The 23,976-nt window shown below is 42.0% G+C and overlaps 1 protein-coding gene across 1 annotated transcript in view; it reads left to right on the top strand.

The window, feature by feature from the left end:
- Positions 1–23,976, top strand: part of RAB11FIP2 (RAB11 family interacting protein 2) — a 41,047-nt gene that overhangs the window by 12,319 nt on the left and 4,752 nt on the right. Inside the window, exon 4 of the mRNA XM_029932663.1 lies at positions 18,516–18,561. Within this exon, the coding sequence (XP_029788523.1) occupies positions 18,516–18,561 (46 nt within the window). The remainder of the gene's footprint in view (positions 1–18,515; positions 18,562–23,976) is intronic.

Below are 23,976 nucleotides of genomic sequence, written 5' to 3'. Positions count from 1 at the left end.
TTTGTTGAACCCCAGGCTGACTAAGTGGAGGTCTTTGAGAAGGGCAGGGCCAGCAGATAGGGGCAGTGTGCGTCCCTGAATGCGTGTGGAAGGCCACCCAACTAAGTAGAACCGGTTAAACCTTGTCTGAATGATACAGTCTCAGAATATTATGTGAACTGCAATTTTTGTATTTACTTATCACAACACTTAGCGTTATTATTAGTAGTTAGGGCACAGGGGCCATGGTAACTTTGGTGTGTTTAAAAAGCTTAGTTCAAAAAACTTTAAAAACCTCTGATTTATACCACCAAATCGACTTGCTAAGCTATCTAAGCTTTAAAAAAAATTTTTTTTATATCTTTATTTTATTTTTTGAGAGACATAGACAGAGTTTACCTGAGGGAGGGGCAGAGAGAGAGACACACAGAATCTGAAGCAGGCTCTAGGCTCTGAGCTATCAGCACAGAGCCCGACATGGGGTTCGAACCCACGGACTGTGAGATCATGACCTGAGCCAAAGTTGGATGCTCAACCAACTGAGCCCCCCAGGTGCCCCCGCTGAGCAATCTAAGCTTCTTAACAGCTATCCCCACAGCACCTGGACCAGTGCACATCCTCAGTGCTGATTATCCGGGGCTCCTGGAGCCTTCTTTCCAACTACAGTTTGTTGGGTCCTATCTCAGACTGAATTAGAATCTTTAGTGTGAATGGGCCCTGAAATAAACATCCGCATTGTTAAGACTTCCCACCAGTCCTCAGTCAGGTTTAACAATTACGAATCCAAATTATATCCTGCATTCCCAAAGAGTTCAGTAAGAACTAACTGATGAATAGGAATTGGGGGTCCTGCTGGTGAACTCATAGTTGAAGAGACAACATAGTCCCATCCATTTTGCTTCCGGGGCCTTAACCGAGTTAGAGGCCAAGGTAAGATCAGCTTGACTGTCACAGGGATGTGGGGAGGAGGAGGAGATTTGGCTGAATGGCAGAGACACATCTCAGTTACGGTAGGTTTTGGAGAGCAGGTGGGAATGTCTGATGGCTTTCCATCTGTGGCATCTGCGCATGAGTTGGGTCTCAGGGTTTTCAGGTAAAACCCAGGCATCAGTAGTGACAGACAGCACTTAACGAAGTGCTTGTGTTCATCCACTGCCTAGAATAACGAAGAGAAACTCCGTGATGCCTGTTGTGAGGCTCCATCACAAAGCTCAGGATGGAAGAACTCCACCCAGTCAGGTGAATTCATTAAGGAGAGAGTTGGTTTGTGTATGTCTTATTCTGCAATTTTAAAAAATACAGAGTTGATATCAGCGTACCCCGTATGAGGAGCTGATGTTTGGTGTTAGAGAGGAAGCTCGTCGGAGAGCAAGAACGTACGGGAGCTTATTTTTTAACTGGAGAATTTCATTTTGGGAATATCCTTCTATTTGTGACTCCCACACAGAACATGCCTTCCCTTCATTATTTTCTGCCTTATTGTAGTTGTGAGTACTGCGTGGCCAGCTCTCCGTTGCTCTGTGTTCACGTAATGGTATGTTTTATAATATCATTCTGGGTGTTACTGATTTTATTAGAGCATAGTTGTATATATTTCCATTTACAGTATTTGCTGTGGAAAGACCTGTTTGCCTCTGAGCTATTATTTTAGGACAGTGCAGAAATGGTGTCTGAGATCCAGAAGTCATATCTATCATAAGTGTTTTATAATTTTGCATGATTATATGCCTTTTGCTTTTGGGATCACATTGACCTACTTCCTTCCCTTTCTCCCTTCTTTCTTTCCTTAACTAGTCAATTCCTGTCTATGGTTGTATCATACCTTTCTTTGAAGCTATAAAAAATTGGTTACCAGAATGTATATTTAAATGTGTTTCTTATTTTCACAAAACACCAATCACCATAGGCCTATAAGCGTGTAATCATTATTATGGAGTTACAGAACATGTTCATGAAAAAAAGACTGTTTAGTATAGGCCTACATTTTGATTTTAAAAAGCTATAGTAAACAAATGCTCCTAAAGAAATAACCCTATTCTGAGGCGCCTGGGTGGCTCTGTCGGTTGAGCGTCCAGCTTCGGCTCAGGTCATGATCTCGCGGTTTGTGGGTTCGAGCCCCGCCTCAGGCTCTGTGCTGACAGCTAGTGCAGAGCCTGGAGCCTGCTTCAGATTCTGTGTCTCCCTCTCTCTCTGACCCTCCCCTGCTCATGCCATCTCTCTCTCAAAAATAAATAAAACATTAAAAAAAAAAAAAAGAAAAGAAAGAATCCTATTCATAGTTTTAACATCTTCATTTTTATAACACTCCTTATGGACCTTCCTCTCCCTGTGTGAATTTAAAACTCAGTCTTTGACATAATAAACCTTAACATGCATAAGGTTTATTTTAATAGCAGTATTTATTTTTTTGTTCAAATTTGTATAATACTAAATCTAATTTTGCCTATTATTCATGACAGGCTATACATCTTTTACATAGCTGAAAACTTATGGCCTCATTTACAAGACAAAAAACAAAAACTTTGGATTTGATTTTTAGAGCCATTAATCCATTAGTGTCCCGGGATTTGCAGAATGTATCCAGTGAAACAGTGACTGGGAACATGGAATATGCAATATGATTAGTTCCCTTAACACTAACTAGAACTTTTATGCTGAACTCCCCCGATACTGCCAGAAACTTTTTTACCCTTTGTCATCCAAATACTCATTATAATAGCTCTCATTAATTGGCACATCTCCCGATGGGTTAATTTGCAGATACCAACCATGCCATCCTTTTGCTAACTCACTAATGCAAATTGATATTTATAGACCTCAAAATTGAAAACAAAAAAAGCTCTGTAACAAAAAAAAGACAAAACTTTGGTAAGTTGTTGTTGTTGTTATTATTTTGAGCTGAGAAATTAAGATACAGAGAGATTTTGTGAGAGAAGAAAACCAGCCAAAAAAAATCCACAAAAACTACTGTAGGCTAATAAACTGATGTGAAAATTTCTCAATTTACAGCACTTGACAGGTGCTAAAAGAAAAGCATCTTTAATTTTAATGTGTTGTTAGGACCTCTTTAGAGAGACTGTACAAGTTATTAACAAGGTCCTCAGAGACAGGAGACGGGTAATTAACAAGACCTATGGAGATATAGTTTAGGTAATTAACGAGCTCTTAGGCACTGGACACAGGATAACGCAGCGAGTCCAAGAGTTAGAGAGAACAAGTTGTTATGATATGATCAAATACAAGATATAGTATGTAAGTCCCCTCGAGGTTTCTGATAGGAAAATACTAAGATTATATTCTGGTGACCCCAGTGCACCAAATTTTATAAATCGGTATGTAAATTTTAACTTTTAAGATAGAATTTGAGACGATTATTTCTTTGTAAAACCAACAAGCAGGGACGCTTGTTACATATAGATTAGTAGTCTCTGTTAATTGCCCTTAATAAACATGTACATTATGAGAACAATACACTGGAAAGACATAAATTATATGATTCGAATCATTTCAAACATTTGTTGTTCGGTTTAGTTTTTACCTGTGTCCTCATCCATGTGGACCTTGCTTTCCTCATTCCCTTTAAAGCTCTCAGGATCAAGGCCAGAAAGGCAACTGTTCTGCACCAGTGTAGTTTTTATGTAATACACACAGGTCCCTCCAGTCCTGCTCTTATGGTACGTTCTAGAGAGTCTTGATTTCAGACATTTGGTGTGGTTATTTCCCGCATACATTTGAAATTGTTGGGGTATGAATTGACTTTTGGTTCAGAAGATTCCCACAGCCAGCAGACCTTTATTATAAACACATTATATTCTGAAGATTAAGACTAAAAAGGAAGCCCTTGCAGGTCTCCTGATTCATCCCGTCGCCTCCTCACGGTGACTAATCCAGGCCTTCCAGGTGATTTACTCTAAACTTCAGATCCAATAATCAAATGTTATTTTCATTTGCATTATTTTTGGATAGTTACTATATACAAGAAAATCAGAGGTTATTAAGAAGATCTAACTCCTGCTCTTAGAGTTCATAGAAGCCGTCATGTACATATTAGGTCTCCATTTCATGCTAAGGACTGGACATTGTATGGGCACTGGGGAACTAGGCTGTGGTGTGATCAGAGTAATTCCTAGCCCTGGACCAGGAGGGAGTCTGGTGGGGACAGGAACGGGAAGGTGCAGGAAAGCGCGTTAGAAAGTTAGAATGATTGTGGAGGCGAGAGTTGGTGGAGGTTACTTGGCAGCAAGGTTGGAAAAGGGAACATCTTGGAGATGAGTTCCTTTCGTATGCGGAAGTCTGGATGGTGGGGGATTGATAAAGGAGAAGAAACAGCAAGGATTATTTCAGTGATACATCTCTCATCAGTGTCTTAGATTTGATGAAACACAACTTACAGTGGTTCCACTTAGGAACTTTCAAGTTTATGATGGTGGTAAAGTGATACGCATTCAGTAGAAACCATACTTCAGAATTTTGATGCCCTTTTCCCAGGCCCATGAAATGCTCTCGGATCCTCCCTTATGAGGCGGGGCGTGGCAGTCAGCACAGCTTGCAGTCAGCCACTCGATTACCAGTGCGCACAACTTGACCGCCGCTGCAGACTGACGTCCCAGTAGCCACACAAGCTAGGGACAGGGATATTAAGCAGTGACCTGTAATTCAGGCAGAACGAACTCCATGTTCGTTTACTGCAGGGAAGGCAGAGGAACACTTTGCTAGAACTTGGAAGATGCTTCTTCAAGGAAGAGGCCTTTGAGCTTATTCTTGACCATCAAAGATGATTTTGTAAGTTGGGGAACGAGTGGAGAGACAGTTAATTTAGTAAATAGAAGAAAGCTTCTTTTAAAAATTTCGAGATGCATTTTGAAAGAGTATAAGTGGTGACCCTCTCCTGTTACACCATTAGCTCTTTACTCACTGCTTGGTGATTCTGCCGTTTCTTTTTTAGTTGGAGTCTTGGAGCTGCACTCTGTCTGTCATTCCCTGCCTGGTAGGTTCCTGAGGAAGTATGTTGGCTACTTTAGGTGACCCATGAGCCAGTTAGCGAGGGCCCCGCAGCAGCTCTGTGTTAAATAGAAGGACCTCTTTGTTGCGGATCTGAGGTGGAGGTGGGGGGGGGGTGTTCAGGTTAATCATGTTTTGATGCCTGGAGTTGTACAGTATATTTGTTTCATATAGATTTTTTTTTCATTTTCAAAGAAATAAAATGCCCCACATTAACTAAAAATGGAACTCACACTGAACATAATTTATTATTTGTTTCGGAATGTATATTCGATTGCCTTCTTCCACTCAAAGATTTTTGCGGTATAACATGAAAATAGAAATACGGCAAGAGTAGAATATTCGGAAGAGAATTTAAGAGAGGTATTAAGAGTTCAACTTTCAGACTCAGGTCTGGATGGAGACCTGTAGGATCTTATTTATTATTTAGCCTTCCTAAGCCTTTTTTTCAACTGTAAAATGGACTAACAACCGTGGTAGCCTCGGCGTTGTCGAAGGGATTGCGTGATGTAGCGCACATGAAGTGCTAGGGTTGTCTGCCACGGGTCGGGCCGGAAATGGGGCCTCACTGTGCATCATCTACAGAATATGGAAAAATCGCTTTAAATGAGTCACATCATTTCCAAGTGATACTGTATTCTCAACTTAAAGTAGAATTCAGGGGCCCACATTTCTCATTGATAGAGAATATACATTTGGCAGAAAATAATAAACTTGATAGGTTTTCTAGTTTCTTTCAAGAGGTATGTTCCATAATCACCTTTCATAAAATAAACTAAATCACATTAAATATTCTCGTATTAAGTAGAAAATGTATTACTTTGCAAGGCAAAAGCATTATAATCAATATTGCTGTAAAACCTTGCGTCCCAAAATTCTTGCATAGTGCACATAAGAACAGTGCAGCGTAAATATCTGAGCTTTGGCTTTACCTTAAATCATGATGAATAATTTCTGAGCTTAGATTAAATTGTTAAAGAAGGCAGTTCAGACTGTCGTAATAGGAAGGATAGATGCTGCCAGTGGAAAACTCAGAACATTCCAGAATCCCCTTTGGGAAAAGGGCTACTGCCTCAGGAGATTCACACAGGCACTAGTGTGTCCCTTGAACCAAGATATATGAAGCTGGGCTCTTTCATTCTTTGTGAGGGAAAGTAGCCTCTATTCTATTTTTCAACAAGAAGATAAGATTGTGCTTGTGTGGTCTCTCGACTCAAGGTTCTTTAATATCACTGAAAGAATATTAATCGGCATTTTTAATGTTCTGTCATTCTGGTTTTAAAAAATATTCCTCGGGGCACCTGGGTGGCTCAGTTGGTCAAGCTTCCAACCTCAGCTCAGGTCACGATCTCGTAGTTCATGAGTTCGAGCCCCGCGTCGGGCTCTGTGCAGACAGCTCGGAGCCTGGAGCCTGCTTCAGATTCTGTGTGTTTGTCTGTCGGTCTGTCCTTCTGCCTGTCTCTCTCTCTGCCCCGCCCCCATGCTCGCACTTTGTCTCTCAAAAATAAATAAACATTAAAAATTTTTAAAAATAAAAAATATTTCTCACTTAAGAGAAGAATATACATAACCAAACTTTAAATATAGTTTTGTATTGTCATGAATACAAATGACAGGGACAGGTGAGGTCTTACAGTAATGTCTCATCCTATTGTGCCTTCTATCTTTAGACAAGACGGTATATTAGGGTGACATCCTAACAAAAAGATACTAGTTTCAGAACTTGATGATAAGGGGTGGACATTGCTCTCCTGTGTCATGTGACAATTCTGTGAATATTGTGAAACACGGAGGCAAAAGGCAGTGTCTCTGTTTTTAGGATCAGAGGCAGGTTGGTACAAACTGTGTAATTAGTTGTCCGAATTGGTGGCACAGTTAGTAAATGCTCACAGAGCTAAAAATGACAGGAGAGTAGATGGGTGAGGCCAGGCAGTCTAGGCATCGTGGAAAAGGCAGAATTGGCAGAGTCTCAAAGGACAGATCTCTGAAAAGAGAGAGGGAAGTGCGTTTCTGAGTGGAGATTAAAATGAGACCAAGCAGAGTTAAAAATTCGTGTTTTAAGTGGCCGTCAGGGACCCAGCCTACCTGAGGCTGTGAAGGTCGGAGGCAGTGGAGATGGGACCTTGCTGATGGGAACTTAGCATTATCAGAATGAAGAAGTTGCACCTAACGCCGTAATAAATAAGCGTAAAGAGTTTTTTGCCTTATGAGTCATGTGATGGAAAAACAATTGTGGGGACAGTCAGAGAGCAGTGACATGGGTATTGCATGTATAATATGGGCCTGAATAGGAAGACACGAAATCAGAGAAATATGGCAGGGAGACCCCATTCTAAGTTCGGTTTTTAGATTTGAATAGGAACTGTTTGCACTGAAAAGTAGTTTTACTTATATAGCTCATAGGAGCAAGATATGGGGAAGTTACGGTGGCATCAGAAATTTGCAAATATGACAAGGTGCACTCTTCACATCAGTGGATTCCTGTGTTTAAAATGTTCTCAGTGGGGTACTTGAGTGGCGCAGTTGGTTGGGTGTCCAACTCTTAATTTCAGCTCAGGTCATGATCACAGGGTCATGAGATCGAGCCCCGCTCTAGGCTTCACACTGAGCATGGGGCTCTTCTCTTGGGACTCTTCTCTCTCCCTCTCTGCTCTCCCTCCTCTCTACCCCCCTTCCCCCCCTCTCCCCCCTCTGCCATCTCCCACGATTATCTGCCCACATTCTGTCTCAAAAAATTAATAAAATGTTCTTAGTTTTTAAAATATTAAAAAACCATTTTAATAATAATAGAGAACCATTCAGAAAAAGCTGGCTGAGGGATACAGTATAATGTGTAATTTCCAGTAAAAATAATTATATTTATCTACTTTTGGAGGGGCGAGGGAGTATATTTTTATACGAAGCAATATATTCTCCTCCAGCAGAATGTTATAATCTCATAGCCCTGTGGAATCACCCAGAGGTTTTAAGGCTGGGCTTTCAGCTGAGGGTGAGGGGTGCCCAGAAATCTCCCGGGTGCCCCCGCAGCTCTGCTGCGTCCTGGGAGAATGCACAGGAGTCGGGGGTGTACGTCACCTAGTGAGGAGGCGCCGGTACGTCTGGCTGCCTCGGGCGCCCCTCCTGGAAGGTGCAGCCAAGACGACTGCGGCCGGTGCTTTCTGGCCAGGGGCTTCATTGCGCGGTGCTCTTGAGCATCTGGGGCCTCCTGGTGACTGGAGGGCACCATCACTTCCTCCCCACAACTTGACTTTGCCCCGGGTGCAGAGCCAGCTTGGTGCTCTTGGCCCAGGGCACTGTGGGCTCTCTGGCCTTCTTTGCCTAGGCCAGAGGGACCCAGGGCCACCTTGTCTCCCCTTCCTGTCCCCTCATGGAAGAGTTTCCTTTCCCCCGGTCCTCAGCCCCTCACAGGAAAGGGCGGATCAGGGGTGCTGGGTAGGCCTTGCTGGTACAGGCCATAGAGCTTACGTTTGGAAATTTGTGGATGGTTTGACCGACTGTATTTAAGATAATTATCTCATTTCTTCACCAGGAGGAAACGGCAAGTTAAATTGGATTGAGTATGACATTCTTGATGAAATATACCGTAATTTCCTAGATCTCTTAAGTCCGCAAGTTTTAGGACATCTTCAACAATATATCCATTACTATTCACGACTAAAAAGCAGCTGGCTCTGAACTTGCTGTCCACGACCTCTGGTGTCACTGACCACAATTTTTAATTGTCTTGCCTCGGAGATCTCATGAAAGACATCCTGTGAGAATATTAATAAGTAAATTACAGGTCGTCCCCACAGGCATTTATGTATTAGGCTTTGTTTTGCCATTCAGGTATTCAGTGTGTGGGCCCAGCCCCCGGAGAAACAATGTAGTATTTTAATCTGTAATATCATTAACTTGATTTGGAGCTAACTTTTTCTTCTCCTAAAAAAAGAAGGAAAAACAGTATTGAGTTGCACCTTGCGTCTTGAGCCCTCTTGATATATGCTAAAGGTTGTGTTTACTAGTAGAAATCTCTCTGGATCCTGTATTTTTAGGACTTTTATAAAGAGGATCATTAAAGAACATTTCTTTAAGCTCCTCTAACATTGACCCTCTGTGGAATCAGTGTTTTCAGGACTGGCCAGAAAAACCCCAGATTAATCTGTATTGCAGTCAAGTCCCTAAACTGGTCGACCTGACTGGTAAACGAGATAGATTCGCCAGCTGAATTGATGTTATTGCAAGTCACCAATTGGCAACTTATTTCAATTCATATTAGCAGTTTGTAAGTATCAGAGTAATTCTTCCTATCTTAAAAAGAACTGAAAGACATTCCATTAATATACTGTGAGGTCTAGATATACTTAATTAATAATTGTTACTCAGAAAAATGATTTTCTCTGCTCTTTGGAGACTTGAAATCTTGTTAAAATTTGTATTGGCCTACCATTGATTTCCTCGGTCAGCTCTTGGTCCCGTTCTTGGAAACTGTTCTTACGCACTGGCTATTTTCAGCGTATCTTTGCCAAGCACCTGCCATGCTCTGGCCTAGGTAGTGGATCAGATGCCAGGACTGAAAAGATAAATGATATATCATTTCTTTCTTCAAGTAATTCATAGCAAAGGGGGCGGGGAATTCCCAAAAGGCAAACTTAAAACACAAATCGTTTAGTTTTTAGAGCAGTTTTAGGGCACAGCAAAATTGAGCAGAATGTCCAGAGAGTCCCATGTGTGTCCCGCCCCCACACAGGCGGAGGCTCTGTTGTCATCAGCATCCCCGACTACGGTGGTACATTTGTTATCATTGACGGACTCAGTGATCCATCGTAGCTCCACGGAGTCCAGAGTCCGCGGTTTACATTAGGGTTTCTTGTGGTTGTGTACGTCCTGTGGGTTTGGGCAAATTATATGACGTGTGTCCACCTTTATCGTACCACACAGGGTGTTTTCGTAGCTCTAAAAGGCCCTCGCGCTCTGCCTGTTGATCACTTCCTCTCCCAGAGCCTGAAAACCACTGATCCTGTTACCATCTCTGTAGTTTTTACCTTTTCCAGAATGTCAGAGAGTTAGATTCCTACAGTCTGTAGCCTTTTCAGATTGGCTTCTTTCACTTAGTAATATGCGTGTCATGTCTTTTCATGGCTTGTTAGCTCCTTCTTTTTTTTTTTTTTTTTTTTTTTTTTTTTTTTTTTTTTAGCACCGACAGCATTCCATTGTCTCTGGTATCCACCACCTATCCATTCACAAAGAACGTTTTGCTTCCCTTCCAAGTTTCGGCAGTTATGAACAAAGCTGTGTGGAGGTTTTTGTGTGGATGTAATCTTTGACACCTTTGGGTAAATACCACGGAATGCAATTGCCGGATCATATTGTAAGAGTATGTTTAGTGTTGTAAGTAACCACAAACCGTCTTCCAAAGTGGCTGTACCATTCTGCATTCCCACCAGCAATGAATGAGAGTTCCTGGTGCTCCACACCCTCGTTGGCATTTGGTGGTGTCGTTTCTCTGGATTTTGGCCATTCTTAAACGTGTGTGATGGTATCTCATTAATGCTTTAATTTGCATTTCCCTGATGACACAGGATGTGGAGGATCTTTTCATATGTTTATTGTCTTCTGTATCACTTCTTTGGTGAAGTCTGTTGAGATTTGGGGCCCATTTTTCTTTCTTTCTTTCTTTCTTTTAAGTGTTTGTTATTTATTTTTGAGAGAGAGTGAGAGACAGCGTGAGCAGGGGAGGGTCAGAGAGAGAGGGAGACACAGAATCCAAAGACAGGCTCCAGGCTCTGAGCTGTCAGCACAGAGCCTACCGTGGGGCTCGAACCCACCAACTGTGAGATCATGCCCTGAGCCGAAGTCAGACACTTAACCGACTGAGCCACCCAGGTGCCCCTGGGGCCCATTTTTCAATGGGTTTGTTTTCTTGTTGAGTTTTAAGAGTTCTTTGTATATTTTGGAGAACAGTCCGTTATCAGATGTCTTCTGCCAACATTGTCTCCCAGCCTGTGGTTTGCCTTTTCATTCTCTGTAATCCTTTTCATGGAGCAGAAATTTTTAATGAAGTTCAGCTGATCCGTTCTTTCTCTCATGGATTGTTCATGCCTTTGGTATCTGAAAAGTTATTACCATACACAAGGTCATCTAGATTTCCTCCTGTTTTATCTTCTAGGAATTTTATAGTTTTGTACTTTACGTTTAGGCCTGTGATCAATTTTGAGTTAGTTTTCATGAAAGTTGTAAGGTCTGTGTCTAGGTTCACATACCTTATATTTGAATAGCACTTTGTCATAAAAAAAAAACATTTCATATTCACTTCTTTTAACCTTCTTTCAATCCTAATATTTTGAAATAGGCAGTGGTATTTCTTATTTCTTCATTATAAACCTGAAATTTAGAGGAAATAGGTTGTACTAGGTGATGGGCAATAAGTTTAGAAAGATCAGTTGAGTCAAGTCCAATAGGCTTTGCAAACCAGACTAAGACCTTTGTTTTTCGCGAGGAAGTTGGAGGCCAGAAGTTTTTTGACAGATGAGTAACAAGGTCATCTCAAGAGGTCTAAAGATGAGCTTTAGAAAGTGTCCTTCCCAGCCGTGCTGCTTAGGCTGAATTGAACAGGGAAGCACCGTTAGAGATGAGGAGGCTGCTGCATTAAACTGGACCGGGGGTGATGTGGAAGCAGTGACCACGAGAAGCAAGGAAACTTCGAGAGTTCCTTGAATCTGGCGTACTGATGAGGTGTACAAGCTGAAGGCTGGAGTCAAGGGTGTCCCTGAGGTTTCACCTTGGGGACCCAGGGACTTGGTTGTACCAGAAATTGGAAAATCAGACAGAACTGATAAGTCAAGATGATGATTGACTTGGGACATGTTAATTTTCAGGTACAGGTAGGATAGCCAATCCAAGACTTTAAAGAGACATTTGTAAAGGTGGTATTACAAAGGATGAGAAGTTGTAGCTGGAGATAAAAGATTGAGCAGTCACCGGGCATTATCGTGGTGGTAGGCTGAGTGGTGGGAGGATATGAATCACCAAGGCAGAGTAGAAAGAGGTCTCAAAACGGAACCTTAAGAAATATCCAGGTGAAAAGATGAAGATGACAAGGAAAAGAAGTCATTGGTAAAGTAGGAGAAAATATCAGCGACCAGATACCACAGAAGAGAGTCTCAAAAAGAAAGAACCGTCTTGGTATCAGACGGAGCTGAGAGGTTAAAGAGAAAGAGGCTGTGGTCTTTGGTAAAAAAATAATTTGTTGTTGACCATTATACAAGCAGCAGTGAGTGTTGGGGGTGGGATTGTTTCAGATGATAGAAGGTGAGTGAATAACAAAGTCAGCCGGGGTTACGTGGGAGGGAGAAGAAATCGGCAAAGGAAAAATGGGGCAGTGTCAGTGGGGGGCTGGGCTGTAAACACGCTGGTGGGAGGATTCGGGAGCGACTTGGGGGTGGTAATGGGTCCACAGAGCAGGTCCGTCAGAGGGAGCGAATAGGGGAAGCAGAAGGTGCAGTTGATCAGCTGGGATTTTGATTGGGGGAATCTGGCCTTGGGTAGCCATATCCGGCCTTGAGTTCTCTTCTTTTGGAAACATGTTTCAAGAAATTCTGTTTGTGAGAATGTGTTGTAAATTGTAAGGCTGCGTACAAATAGGAGGCGGTGTTATTCACATTCCAGTCACTGTGAGCAGTCACACCATTTCAGAACTGCAGGCACAATCAGTCTTTAATAATGTAATTCTAAGTTGAAAATAATCCTGAACATAAAGTACTCTAGCTTTATGAGTGTGAAGAGTGTGGTTAAATGAAGGCCAGGAACTTTCCTGCGGCCGGTATGTAAATGTGAATTGTCACAAAGGAGGAGACCGCGGATACTCCGCGAAGAAAGAAGAGAGTGTCAAAATAAGTAGTTACAGAGCAAAAGCCAGAAGTCCCAGGGAAGAGGGAAGTGGAGCTCGTTCCTGTGACTAATCGTGGGAGGCTGTTTTTCTCTGGTTCTCTCTTTCCTCTTTCTTCCTGATAGATGAACAGGACAAACCTCTGTCTTTAACCACTTCAGAGTTACAACATGAAGAGTTCATGCCGTTTATTGGATGTTCCTGTATCAGTTTTGGAGCCCCAGCAGGAAACTGACGACACGCTCAGACCAGATCATTGAAGACCGTTTAGTGAGAGACCAGGCCCCAGGGGTGCCTGGGGTTAAGGGCGCCGCGTGGGGGGAGAAGGGCCAGCCTCTCGAGGGGACCGCTGTGCTCAGGTGTGGAGGGACCGCCGGGCTGCATCTGTGGTGTCAGTAGAGAAGCCACTGCTTCCAGCTGTCGAGCAGCAGGGAGGGCCTGAGGCGGGAATAAAAACCCCGTCTCCCCCTCTTTCTGTCCCCTGTCTCCTGCAGGTGCCTCCCAAGGCCAGAGAGTAACTGGAAGCCACTGGGCAAGGTGGCCCAAATGACGCACTGTGCAGAGGTCAGCTTCCTGGGGCGTAGGGAAGGGCAGACTGGAGCAGGAGGGGGAAACAGAAAACGGTGGGCACAGTTATTGCAAAACCTATTGCTTGTCAGCCTGTTTTCCAGCTCTTGAAGATGATCCAAGTCTTAGGCTTTTCCGTAGTCCTCTCTGACTGGGAGAAATCTCAGGAGATTGCGCTGGACCCCCTCAAATCAGCCTTCTCTGGTTTAGAACACCTGTGGGGGAGAAGTGCGGCTCATGGCCCCAAACCGTGGGCCTTGGAGCTCGGCTGCCTTTCTTTGAATCCTGACTCTTCCCCTTAGTTACTGTGTTACCTTGAGTCAACTTCTTATGGAAACAACATAGCACATCACAAGGGTTAAGTGAGTTACCATGTCAAGGCCTCTGAAAGTTTTCTGGTACCACAATTAAAGTCAATAAAGTATCAGTTATTGGGGCGCCTGGGGGGCTCAGTCCGTTAAGCATCTGACTCTTGATTGTGGCTCAGGTCATGAGCTCAGGTTCCTGAGTCAGGCTCTGTGCTGACAGTGCGGAGCCTGCTTGGGATTCTCTTTCTCGCCCTCTCCCTCTCCGCCCCTACCCCATGCATGCTTGCTCTTTCTCTCAAAACAAACATTTAAAAAAAATTCTTTTTTTAAGACTTACTTTTGCCTTTGCTTCACTGTAAATGGGGTATTTTTTTCTTTTCCTCTTTTTAGGTCCATTGAAAGTGTTAGGTCACGTATAGTTCTTAGGACACACTCCTCCCCAACTACCTTTGCCCCACGTTGCCAAGCCCTGGGGGCTAGTCCCTCCTCCGGCAGTTAAACAGGAAGATCGATAGAATAGTGTCCTTTGAAAATGCTGTCAGAATACCCCCCTCCCTCCTCCTTAGCCCCGCTTCCAGCCAGGTGGGTCACCTACCTCCCAGATTTGGCAGGTGACTTGAATGCACTTACTAAGGACACAGTGAGTCAGGTGGTAGGCCAAAATGGCTTCAGCTTTATAATTTCAGTAGTAATGGGGCTTGGAAAGAGATGTTATAGAAGACGTAATAATACTTGTTTTTAAACGCCTTCAGAAGAGCTTCATGCATTGCCATGCGACTTTTCACTGAAAGATTTAAAATCCTAGAACCAGGACTTTACAGTTTGCATTGTCTTATGCTAATAATACAGCTAATCAGTTTTAATAGATCTTTGTTCTTCCGTGGGGCTTTTTGATTTTTTTTTTCCCCCCTTTTTCTTAACAAGCCCTTCATTCATTTTCGCTCTCAATAGTGTCTACCCTTTCGTAGATATTCTGGCTCCAAAGATTGTTATTTGTTAGAGGAAATGAAGGCCAGAGAAGACAATGATCATGGCCAGATGGCTTAGTGGTTTGTGCGTGAACAGTTTGATCACCTGTGGGAGGTTTCTCCGGCCTCGCTGTGGGTGTTTTAGGACAGTTTCAAGTTCTCACCAGTTTACTTATTTTCTTACTCAGTATTTATTTTAACTTCAAAATACGTTAATAAGTCATATTACAGAAGAGATACTAGTGAATTCGAGTACTGTTACTTTCAAAATCATCAGGTAGAGTTTACTTGGGAAAAGTCTTTACAATTTGGGCACGATCACAAGGTAAAAAAAAAAATCTTTCATGTAAGAACTCTAGAACGTTAAAGTAAAATACTGCCTTAGCTTAAAATATTTTTGAAAACATGAATTTAAAATATTTTCATCAGTGTAAAATTTGCTCTAAAGTTCTTTATTACCCACCCCCACCCCTAAATTCCTTCAGTTTGGATTTCCAAAATTAATTTTGTTTTAATCATAAGTCAAAATTTGTGTAGGCATTTTCAGTAGGAAGATGTCTAAGTTTCTCCTCCACCTGGTTAAAAACACCGTTTTCCCTAATCTCTCAACAGCTGAGTTGAGCAGTCAGCCTGCATTATTTGGTATCTTGTCTGACCGGAGGACAGCCGTCCAAAGAGAAAGATAACACAAATTGGGGCCACACTTCGATAAATAGAGACATTTTATTTTTCACCAAGCTCATTCAATCCAGTTCAGTTCACTCTTTTTTCCCCCCATAAGGACAGATCAAAAAAAGGCAGTCATGAATGACTGAGTCTGTCATGTGTTTGACACGTCAGTGTGAGAAAATAAAGCCGACCACAGGGGAGGGGCTGTGCCTTTAGATTTCAGACAATGGGCCGTGCAAGTGCCCTCTCCTTCCGCTCTGCGCTGCGGACCGCTGGACGGTCCCAGCCCTCGGCCAGAGTGGGGGGCCTGGGGGCTGCTGGCGTGCTGCACACGACCCCCCTTTTCCCTTCCAGCCTGTGGCATTGATGTAATCACTCCTGAGAATTCTAGGCCGTTTTCAGTCTGTCACAGAGTTTCACTTTAGTTCCATAGGCTAAAGCTGTTGCTTATTACAGATCGGTGGTTTTGTGAGTTTGGTAAAACCTTGTCCTAAATGTCTGCTTTCTAAAAATCTTTATCACAGTAAACACAGCTCCCGCATTTCTCTTTCTTAGTTCAGTCATTTCTTCCTGAGACACAGAATGAAATGGATAGGGGCATCCTATTGTGTATGGTAGTCATACGGTCATAATCATTTGTTTATTGTGATGCTGTCATTGTACCGCTGAACATGCGTCGTCTAAGTAGCATTTATGAAAGAAGATCACAGTTGTCGGAAGCCTGCCGATTGTTCTACGGATCAGGCCTAAAAGCTCTCATCTTCCGCCCCTAAAGCCTCAAGGGCTGCTTCCCACCCGTGGCCCTATCTATGTTCGGGTCCCTTCAGTGTCCCGCCGCCCCGGGCCCGCACGACGTCTGTCTCCAGAACCTCTTTCTCTGCCAAACCTATCCTGCAGCTGATTTGGAACCCTACTTTACCCCTGACTTTGGCCTTCCTTAGCTGACTGCTCTGGTGGGACGTCTCCTTCCTCCACGTGGTCTAGGCATCAGGCTCTCAGGAGCGTGCTCCCTCGCCGCGTGCCCGCCAGAGTGAGGTGACTGATGGTTCTTCGCTGAGGAATCCACCTGTCCTATCTGCTCGGGCTTCGCCAGTGTCAGTAGTGCCCCCTGAGCAGAGAGAAGAGGACGGATTCTAGAGCCGGACGCCCCGCCCCTCTTACCAGTGGAGGGCCACACTCCAGCTCCCGAACCTGTGACTCGTTTCCTTACTCTGAAAATGAAAATCCTCCCCACCTGATGGGATGTAAAGATTAAGTGGGTTCATTTCGGTCAAGTGCTTAGAATGTTTCTGGCACAGTCTCAGTCCCGTGTAAATCGCCCAGTGTTTTCTGTGTTGCTAACTCACTTCGTCTCTGCAGTAGTCTTCTGGGCACGTGCCGTCTCTGCCCCCGTTTCACAGACGACACGCCGTGAAGTGACTTGCTCAGGGTCACGTGACAAGACTAGAGCAGAATCAGTGTTAGAGTTGACCCCACTTGGCTCCAGGGCGCTCGGTCACCTGTCTCCTTTGACCTCCGTGGTGGACCGCCGCCCTGACTGTGAGTCACGTCGTCCTCGAGACTCAGCTGGGTGGAGAGAGGGGCAGTGGATGTGTCCCTTGGCCTGTTGGACGTGGAGTGCTGGGAGGCGATGGCCGGGACAGATTAGTACCAGTGGACCCGGTGGGGACCGCCCGGGACTGAAACTCGGGGCGGACGGGAACCACACGTGTCCGCAGCTGCTCCCACGGCGCCCCAGGCCTAGCTGAGCCCCATGATCGAGGATTGTATTTTTTGCTATTTTCTCTTAAGCCGCGCTTTTGTCAGGCTCTTGAGGCCTTGCTGGCACTCTGGCTCTAGTCTGGAACCACCCAGAACACCACAAGGACAGGGAATGAGAGAACAGGTCAGCCGCGTCAGCCTCCCGATGGTGCGTTCCTTTGTAGGTATTTGGAACGTGTTTTAATCCTCTCCGCCGTGACCCCCGGTTCTACTGAAATGCTAAATTTATCCACAGGATTTCTAGCTAGAGAAGGTCAGCAATCAGTTCTAGAAGCCCATCCTGCAAACCTTAGTCCTAACAGACGACACGGTGGATGGGTAAGGCATTCTCCCGGGCCGGTAGATGGCACGAGGCCCCGCAGATTCACAGCTCGGGCTGCACACCTGTAGTAATAGGAATTTTCCAGACATCCCATCCACTGTCCAGACTTCTCGTGCACGCCATCAAAAGTTTTAAAGTGAATTTCTTCAAAGGATTCCAATTATTTGGCTGATAAAGCCCAGATAATGAAAAAGAAATGTATATTTTATAGTTCAGTCTTTTTGTTTGGGGGTGGGGGGGATAAAAAGGTTCCTAGGACAGTAATGCTTTGTAGAGGCTCCAGTGTCCAACACTCTTAAGTGCTGGGTCAGACTTAAACTTGAATGGCAATGATGAAATATTTACTCATCAGATGGCTTTGAAGTTCAGCCTCTTTTTTGGTCACAGCCCCTTCCTAATGGACATGTTTCAAAGAAGAAAATGATTATAGCATTCAGCTGTGAAGTTCTCTAACTCCCTGCATGGAAGAAACCCATTTTGTTTGGGTCCATTTGGGTATTTAAATTTTGAAGACCAGTTGCTTAGAAATCACATTAATGACGGAAATTGTTCATACAACTCTGAATTCGTTCTCATTGAACAGATAGTGCATAAAAGTTAATTTTTCTAATACCTGTATCCTTTTTTTTAAAGATTGCTTTAACTCATGTATTCTACAGTCTTTCCAACCTAAATTTACTGAATTCTCCATAGTTTATAGGACAAGGCTTGAGGTGAGTGCATGTATGTAAAACAAAGAAGTTATGACATTCAGTTTCACAAACTATCTTGCTGGGTAAAATCGCTCATGTTTAAAGGTGTTTAGTTTAGAAGCTGTATATTTGTGTACAGTTGTTCAGTTCTGATAATAAGTGGAGGATCTTCCTTTAAAGTTTAAAATTATAGATACTTTAGAGTGTTGAGTAAATGCTGTTTTTCTTCTCCATCCTGGATTAAGTTACACTCGTCCAAATAAATTAGGACTTTAGAAATTGTTGCAGTGTGGGTTAAAAGCGTACTGCTTTTCTGTTTCCTCAACCACTGTGGACTGTGTGATTCGCTTCTAACACTTATATTTGTCTTTTGTTACTTAGTTTTCATATGAATCCAACAAGCAATGAGGACCTCAGGAAAATCCCGGTAAGTTGCCGAGGGGGAGTTAGTGCATCATTAGGAAAGAAACCACAGACTGACCTTCTGCCTGGCACACGTTTTTACAGAGACCTTCATGCTGAACCCCTTAGTTACCTTTGGACTATAGCTTAATGTGGTCATCTGAGGAGAAAGAAGAAAAGCAAAATTCAAACTCAGTCTTTAACATACGCTAGCGGGTGACTTTTATGATCTGTAGAGATTCAGGCAATGTTATAGTTATACTTGAAGCCAATTTAGAATCTACACATTTTGTTTACAGACTTTTAAAATTGATGTGAAAGCTCAAGGTCAGCATTATAGTTATGAAATAAGAGTGTGGGGAGAAAATGAACATTTTTTTGTTGTTGCGACCAAGAGTGAAGAAAGAATGAAACTGCCTATTAACTTTCAACAATAGGAAGAGCATCTTGGCAAGAGACCTAGTTAACCGGGAGAGTCTTTGAAGGGACCTTTAAGACACTTACCTTCTTAGAACAAAACCAAATATATTAATAGGCTTGGAGGCGGCCATCTAAATTAACTCCTATTTTGCAAGGATCATTCAGATAGCTCAACCTCATTTTACTGTTGTTTGATGTCCAGGTTTGGATCTCTGTTCAGAGTTCCACTGCATCTTCAGTCAATTCTAAATGCGTTAAAATCTAGTTACTTTACAAAAATATGGGCACGTGTTCTTGGTAGAAACTGAATTCCCACTCAGTAAGAGAAGTAGAGCCTTTTTTCCAAGAAGCTGGTGGTTGCTGTGTGAACCGTCTGTCCTTAATGTGTGTGATCCAGATGTATAATAAGAATTTTTTAAAGCAATAACATATCACAATTTTCTATGATGTGATATGCCTAGAAGAAACTGGTGTGTGTAAACCATTCTAAATGCAGCTATTTGTATTTAAAATTATAGAAAACATAGAAGCGGAGGACTTTGTACTGCGTTTTTGCCGTTTTATGTAAATGATTTATAAGTTTTGATGTTTCATAAATACTCAAGCCTTTCTAATATGGCAGTCTGGCGAGAAATGTCAGAATATATGAAGTCGGCCTTTGATCAGATAGTAAAATGAATTCTATCAGGCGGTTACTTAATCTCAAACAAAATGCAACATCAAAAAAATCGATTTAATGTGCAGCTATTGTTTATTAAGTAACCTTAATTACAATTTCTATGTGCTTGTAAATGTACTTTTCCCAATCTTGTAATTTATTGCCGTAAAAGCATCCTTAGAATTCTTTAAAGAAATAAAACGTGAAAATTGTTTTAGTTAAAGGATTTAAAGGTGATAAAAGAATCCTTGATGTGTGATTATTTTCCTCTGGAATACCAACTAGTCTAAATGACAGTTGAAGGATTACTAGGTGTTGTTAATTTACCGCAGGATACAATTAAGAGGAGAAAGCTCATCCTTCCACTGATCGTTATTGAGGAAAAGCATTTGAACAATTTTTTATGTTGAAGATTAGAAGATGTTTGAAGTAATTTACATTAAGTTCTCCAATAATAGCCGTCGACCAAGTTATTTTTTCCCCCTTCTGGACCTCGTATTTTGTAATTAAGTTTGTATGTCTTCCACGCTGGTGCCAACACCTGTCTGTGAAAGCACAGTGTTTAAACAGGACCACTAGCCAGTTGAAAGGGCAGTGCGAGCTCTTTAAGGCCTAATTAAGAACTGAAAGGGAGATGAAGGCAGTCGGACAAAAGATGTGAAAGTAGCTGCGATGATATTCCCAGAGCAAAGTTCCTCATTAGGACAATAATGAGATGACGAGAGAATGCCAGGCCTTCATCTTATCTCTCCCTCTCTCCCCTGGCCGCCTCGGAAGGCAGTTAGTGCCCCACCAATATTTGGTTACCAGGACAACCTCCCTTGAAATCTCCGGTTATTTTGAGTCGCGATAATTTGCTTTTGTTTAAATTTCAATATTACAAAAAATATATATACATTTCGAGGCTACGTGTGAAGTAAAAATAGATCCCTGCTAATTCTCAGAAGTCTTTAGTACCACTGTGTTCTTTAAAATTCCGATTAGAAAACTTCACCTAAGGATTCTGCCTGCCTTTCTCTCACCCCATCCCCATTTTCTGATATCTGCATATGGAAATTTTTAGCAGAGGTTCCCTGGGGATGACAAAGGATTGGTCGCGAAAGGGGAAGAGAGAAGACAAATTTACATTAAATTTCAATATAAGAAGACATCTTAAAAACACATGTGCTGTCTGTATGGAGCGCTGGGAGAATAAATACTGAGGACTTGGGAACCCCACTGGAGGGTATTCGCGTCTCCACCAGTTTGGAGGTTTCTCAGTTTTTAGAAGTTCTTCTGAGGACAGTATTAGAAATATCTTTTGGAAAGATAATTAATTTTTATATTTGCCTCCGAGTTTTCGTCTTCAGGCAAAATAATCTTTGTAATTAGAAGATGATTCCATTTCCTGTTGCATGTATGAGTATTAGTCTGTATTATTTTATTGGGAAATGTATCAAACAGGAGGAGACATATATATGTATTTATCGAATCAACCCGTCAGTTGAAGCATCTTCTGCCTAAAATTAGTAGGGTTAAACGGTTTTCAAATATGGGATGAAACCTGGAACTAGGCACAAAACTGTTTTTAATTATTTTATTTTTTTTTCCAGAATATAGTTTATAGTACATGTGTTTCTAAGATGTTTTCCTGCCTAGAAACTTGATGCAGAAATTTGGGGGGAAATCTTCACATAAAAGGACAAAAGGAAAATTTATTGAGAAGCTCAGAAATCTATTTCCAGGAAATCTGTCTATATATAAGTATTAGATGGTCGTGAGGGGAAAAAAATAAGCCAAATAGTGGCTTTTCTACTCCAGATGATGGCTTTAAAGCATTGAGCAGTATTTATGGTAATTATTTTGAAAGATTAAATTGTTAGATTGATTCATATCATTGCATTAGTATAAACTATACATGTCAAAAGAACAGTTTTTGACATGTCCTTTATCCTCATTGTCTTTACAGAAATGTTTAAAAAAATTTCCATTACGTTATCTGATAGTCCGGTGTAGTGTTAAATAGAACCATCTAAATGATTTTCTAACTGTATATCGTCACTTAATTAGTTTGGAGAAATCAGTTCATATATGTGTAATTTGATTAAGATTAGAGAGACTCAGGCTGATGCTGTTATTATGTGAAACCAAGAAAACACATGAAACAGTCAACTAGTCAGTAATGAACCCCATTTAGTGGGATTTCATTAACCCCTGCAGTTTGCACAAGAACTGTTTTTCAGTGAATGTTTTATTAGATAAGTGAAATCACATGAGTTGGATGTCACTACTTTTTAAAAATGCAGTTCAGAAAAAAATTGCCACGTAGACCAGGAAATCTTAGAACTGAAAGGAACCGTGGAGAACATCTCATTTATCAGATAAGGGAAGTGAGGCCTTGGCCGGTATCTGTCTCAAATCTCTGCAGAATTACTTAGGCTATGGTAAGAAAGTTTAGCTTATTTTTAAGAAATTTAAAAAATATACGTATCTCATTATCGACTATTGTGTCTTTCCTTTAGAAATCTTAATGTAATAAATGTTTAATAAGAATGTGGTTAGGAAATTATAAGGTTTAGATCTCTAAACTGCTCCCGACCAGTTATGTAAATTAGTAAACACACGAGTGTGTGTGTGTATGTGTGTGTGTGTGTGTACTCTTACAAAAGATTGAGAGAGAAGAGAATAAAAAGTAAGCCAACACTTCTCTCCAGAGTTGTTGTAAAGTAATATTCTTAAATGCTTTTTAGGGGCAGAGGTAATACGACTCATAAAGTTGCATCTGTTCTCAGTTTCTAATGCCAAAATAAGTTGTTTTAAATACAGTCTTAGGAAATTTAAGCTCACTTTTCCGTTAGCATCCCCTGTGCTCATCAGTTAATCTGGTGGAGACTTTTATCAATCTGTCTTTAATGTTACATTCGGGAGCTTTACAACTAATCTCAGTTCCTCCAAATGATCCTACCCAAGGCTGCCATTTTAATTTTCCTAGAACTTCGCTTTAATCATATCCTGCCTCTGTTTAGAAACCTTTCATGGCTTCCTATTTCCCGTGGCAATACGTCTCAGAGTCCTTAATAATAGCAGCCGACATCCTTGGCAGTCGCTTGGAACCTAACGATTTCAGCCTCTTAGTGCCCTGTCCTGAACCTTATTTTCCAGCCATTCTCCACCGATTACCTACTGTGGACCCTTGTGCCTTGAATCACGTTTTCTTCTCTAAATGAGCAGAGCCCGCTGCCTGAGATGCCCCGTCCCATTTCTGCGGGGCAGGGTCTCTGAGGGCCTAGAGTGAGCTGGGTGTGCCCTGCAAAGCGTGAGGGATTCCACGGGGTTGGGCCAGTGTTTGGTCCTGAATTCTCCCTTGATCCTTGAGAAGGGAGTGACTTTGATAACCTAAGCATCGAATTGGTATCTGTACTTAAGATGTTTCTCTGGACAGCAAAGTCAAGGTGCCCCAGGGAAGAGGGGATAAAAAGTTACACTTTGACTTTCCTGATGAGCACTGGACATCTATTGTTAAATTAAAGTCGATCCTGAAAAAGGAGGAAAGACAAATTTAACCCAATGGGGGGGAGAAAAGAGGAAAAGACCTGCATTTACCTACCCGTCCCTGTTCTCTGCCCTTCACTGAATAGATGAGGTCAGTTAATCCTTAAGCACTAGCCCAGTTTCCTCAGTCTTACAGGGTTTTTTTTTTCCGTAAAGCCAAATGGAAATGTTTTGAAAGAAAATGATAAAAACCTTTCTTTCTTAACTTGTTAAGGATAGAACGATGTATAAAAGGACTTAAAGGTTGCTACTTTATATTTGGGCATTTTATATATATCTATATAGTATAATATTCCAGTGATGTTTTGATCAAATTTCTGACAAATATTTTTCTTTTAATATTAGAATGCTTTGTAATAAAAATCAAATCAGTGTTTTTTTTCTGTTTTGCTTATATTATCTTTGTGTGAAAAGGAACATTCATCATCAGGATAAGGTTAGCAAAATAAGTAAATGAGTGAATGAGAGAACAGCAGATACACTGATCCTAAGTGTTAGTTAACGTGATTGTACTTGAACTCTGAGTTTCCTAATAACCAGGGCAAAAAGGGAAATGAGTTACATGGGTAGTAGCCCTAGGAGGAGGAAATAGACTAGTTACTGAGGGGAGAAAAGGCTTCTTTTGCCTCTAAAAAAAAAAAAACCAGAAATTATTCCCATGGGGCTTCTTACAAGGCTGCTCGTTGATTATATTTAATTCTGAATGACTTGAACATTTTAGAACAAATTGGAGAAGCAGATTTGATCCGGCTGCTTTCTGAAACCATCTTCAGTGAAAATCCAAAGTCATAACATCAAACCACAGTTCAGTAGAAGCAGTTCCACGAGGGC

The sequence above is a fragment of the Suricata suricatta genome, chromosome 2 (assembly GCF_006229205.1).
Source record: "Suricata suricatta isolate VVHF042 chromosome 2, meerkat_22Aug2017_6uvM2_HiC, whole genome shotgun sequence".
Classification (NCBI taxonomy): Eukaryota; Metazoa; Chordata; class Mammalia; order Carnivora; family Herpestidae; genus Suricata; species Suricata suricatta.
This window is presented reverse-complemented; position numbering and strand designations above follow the sequence as displayed.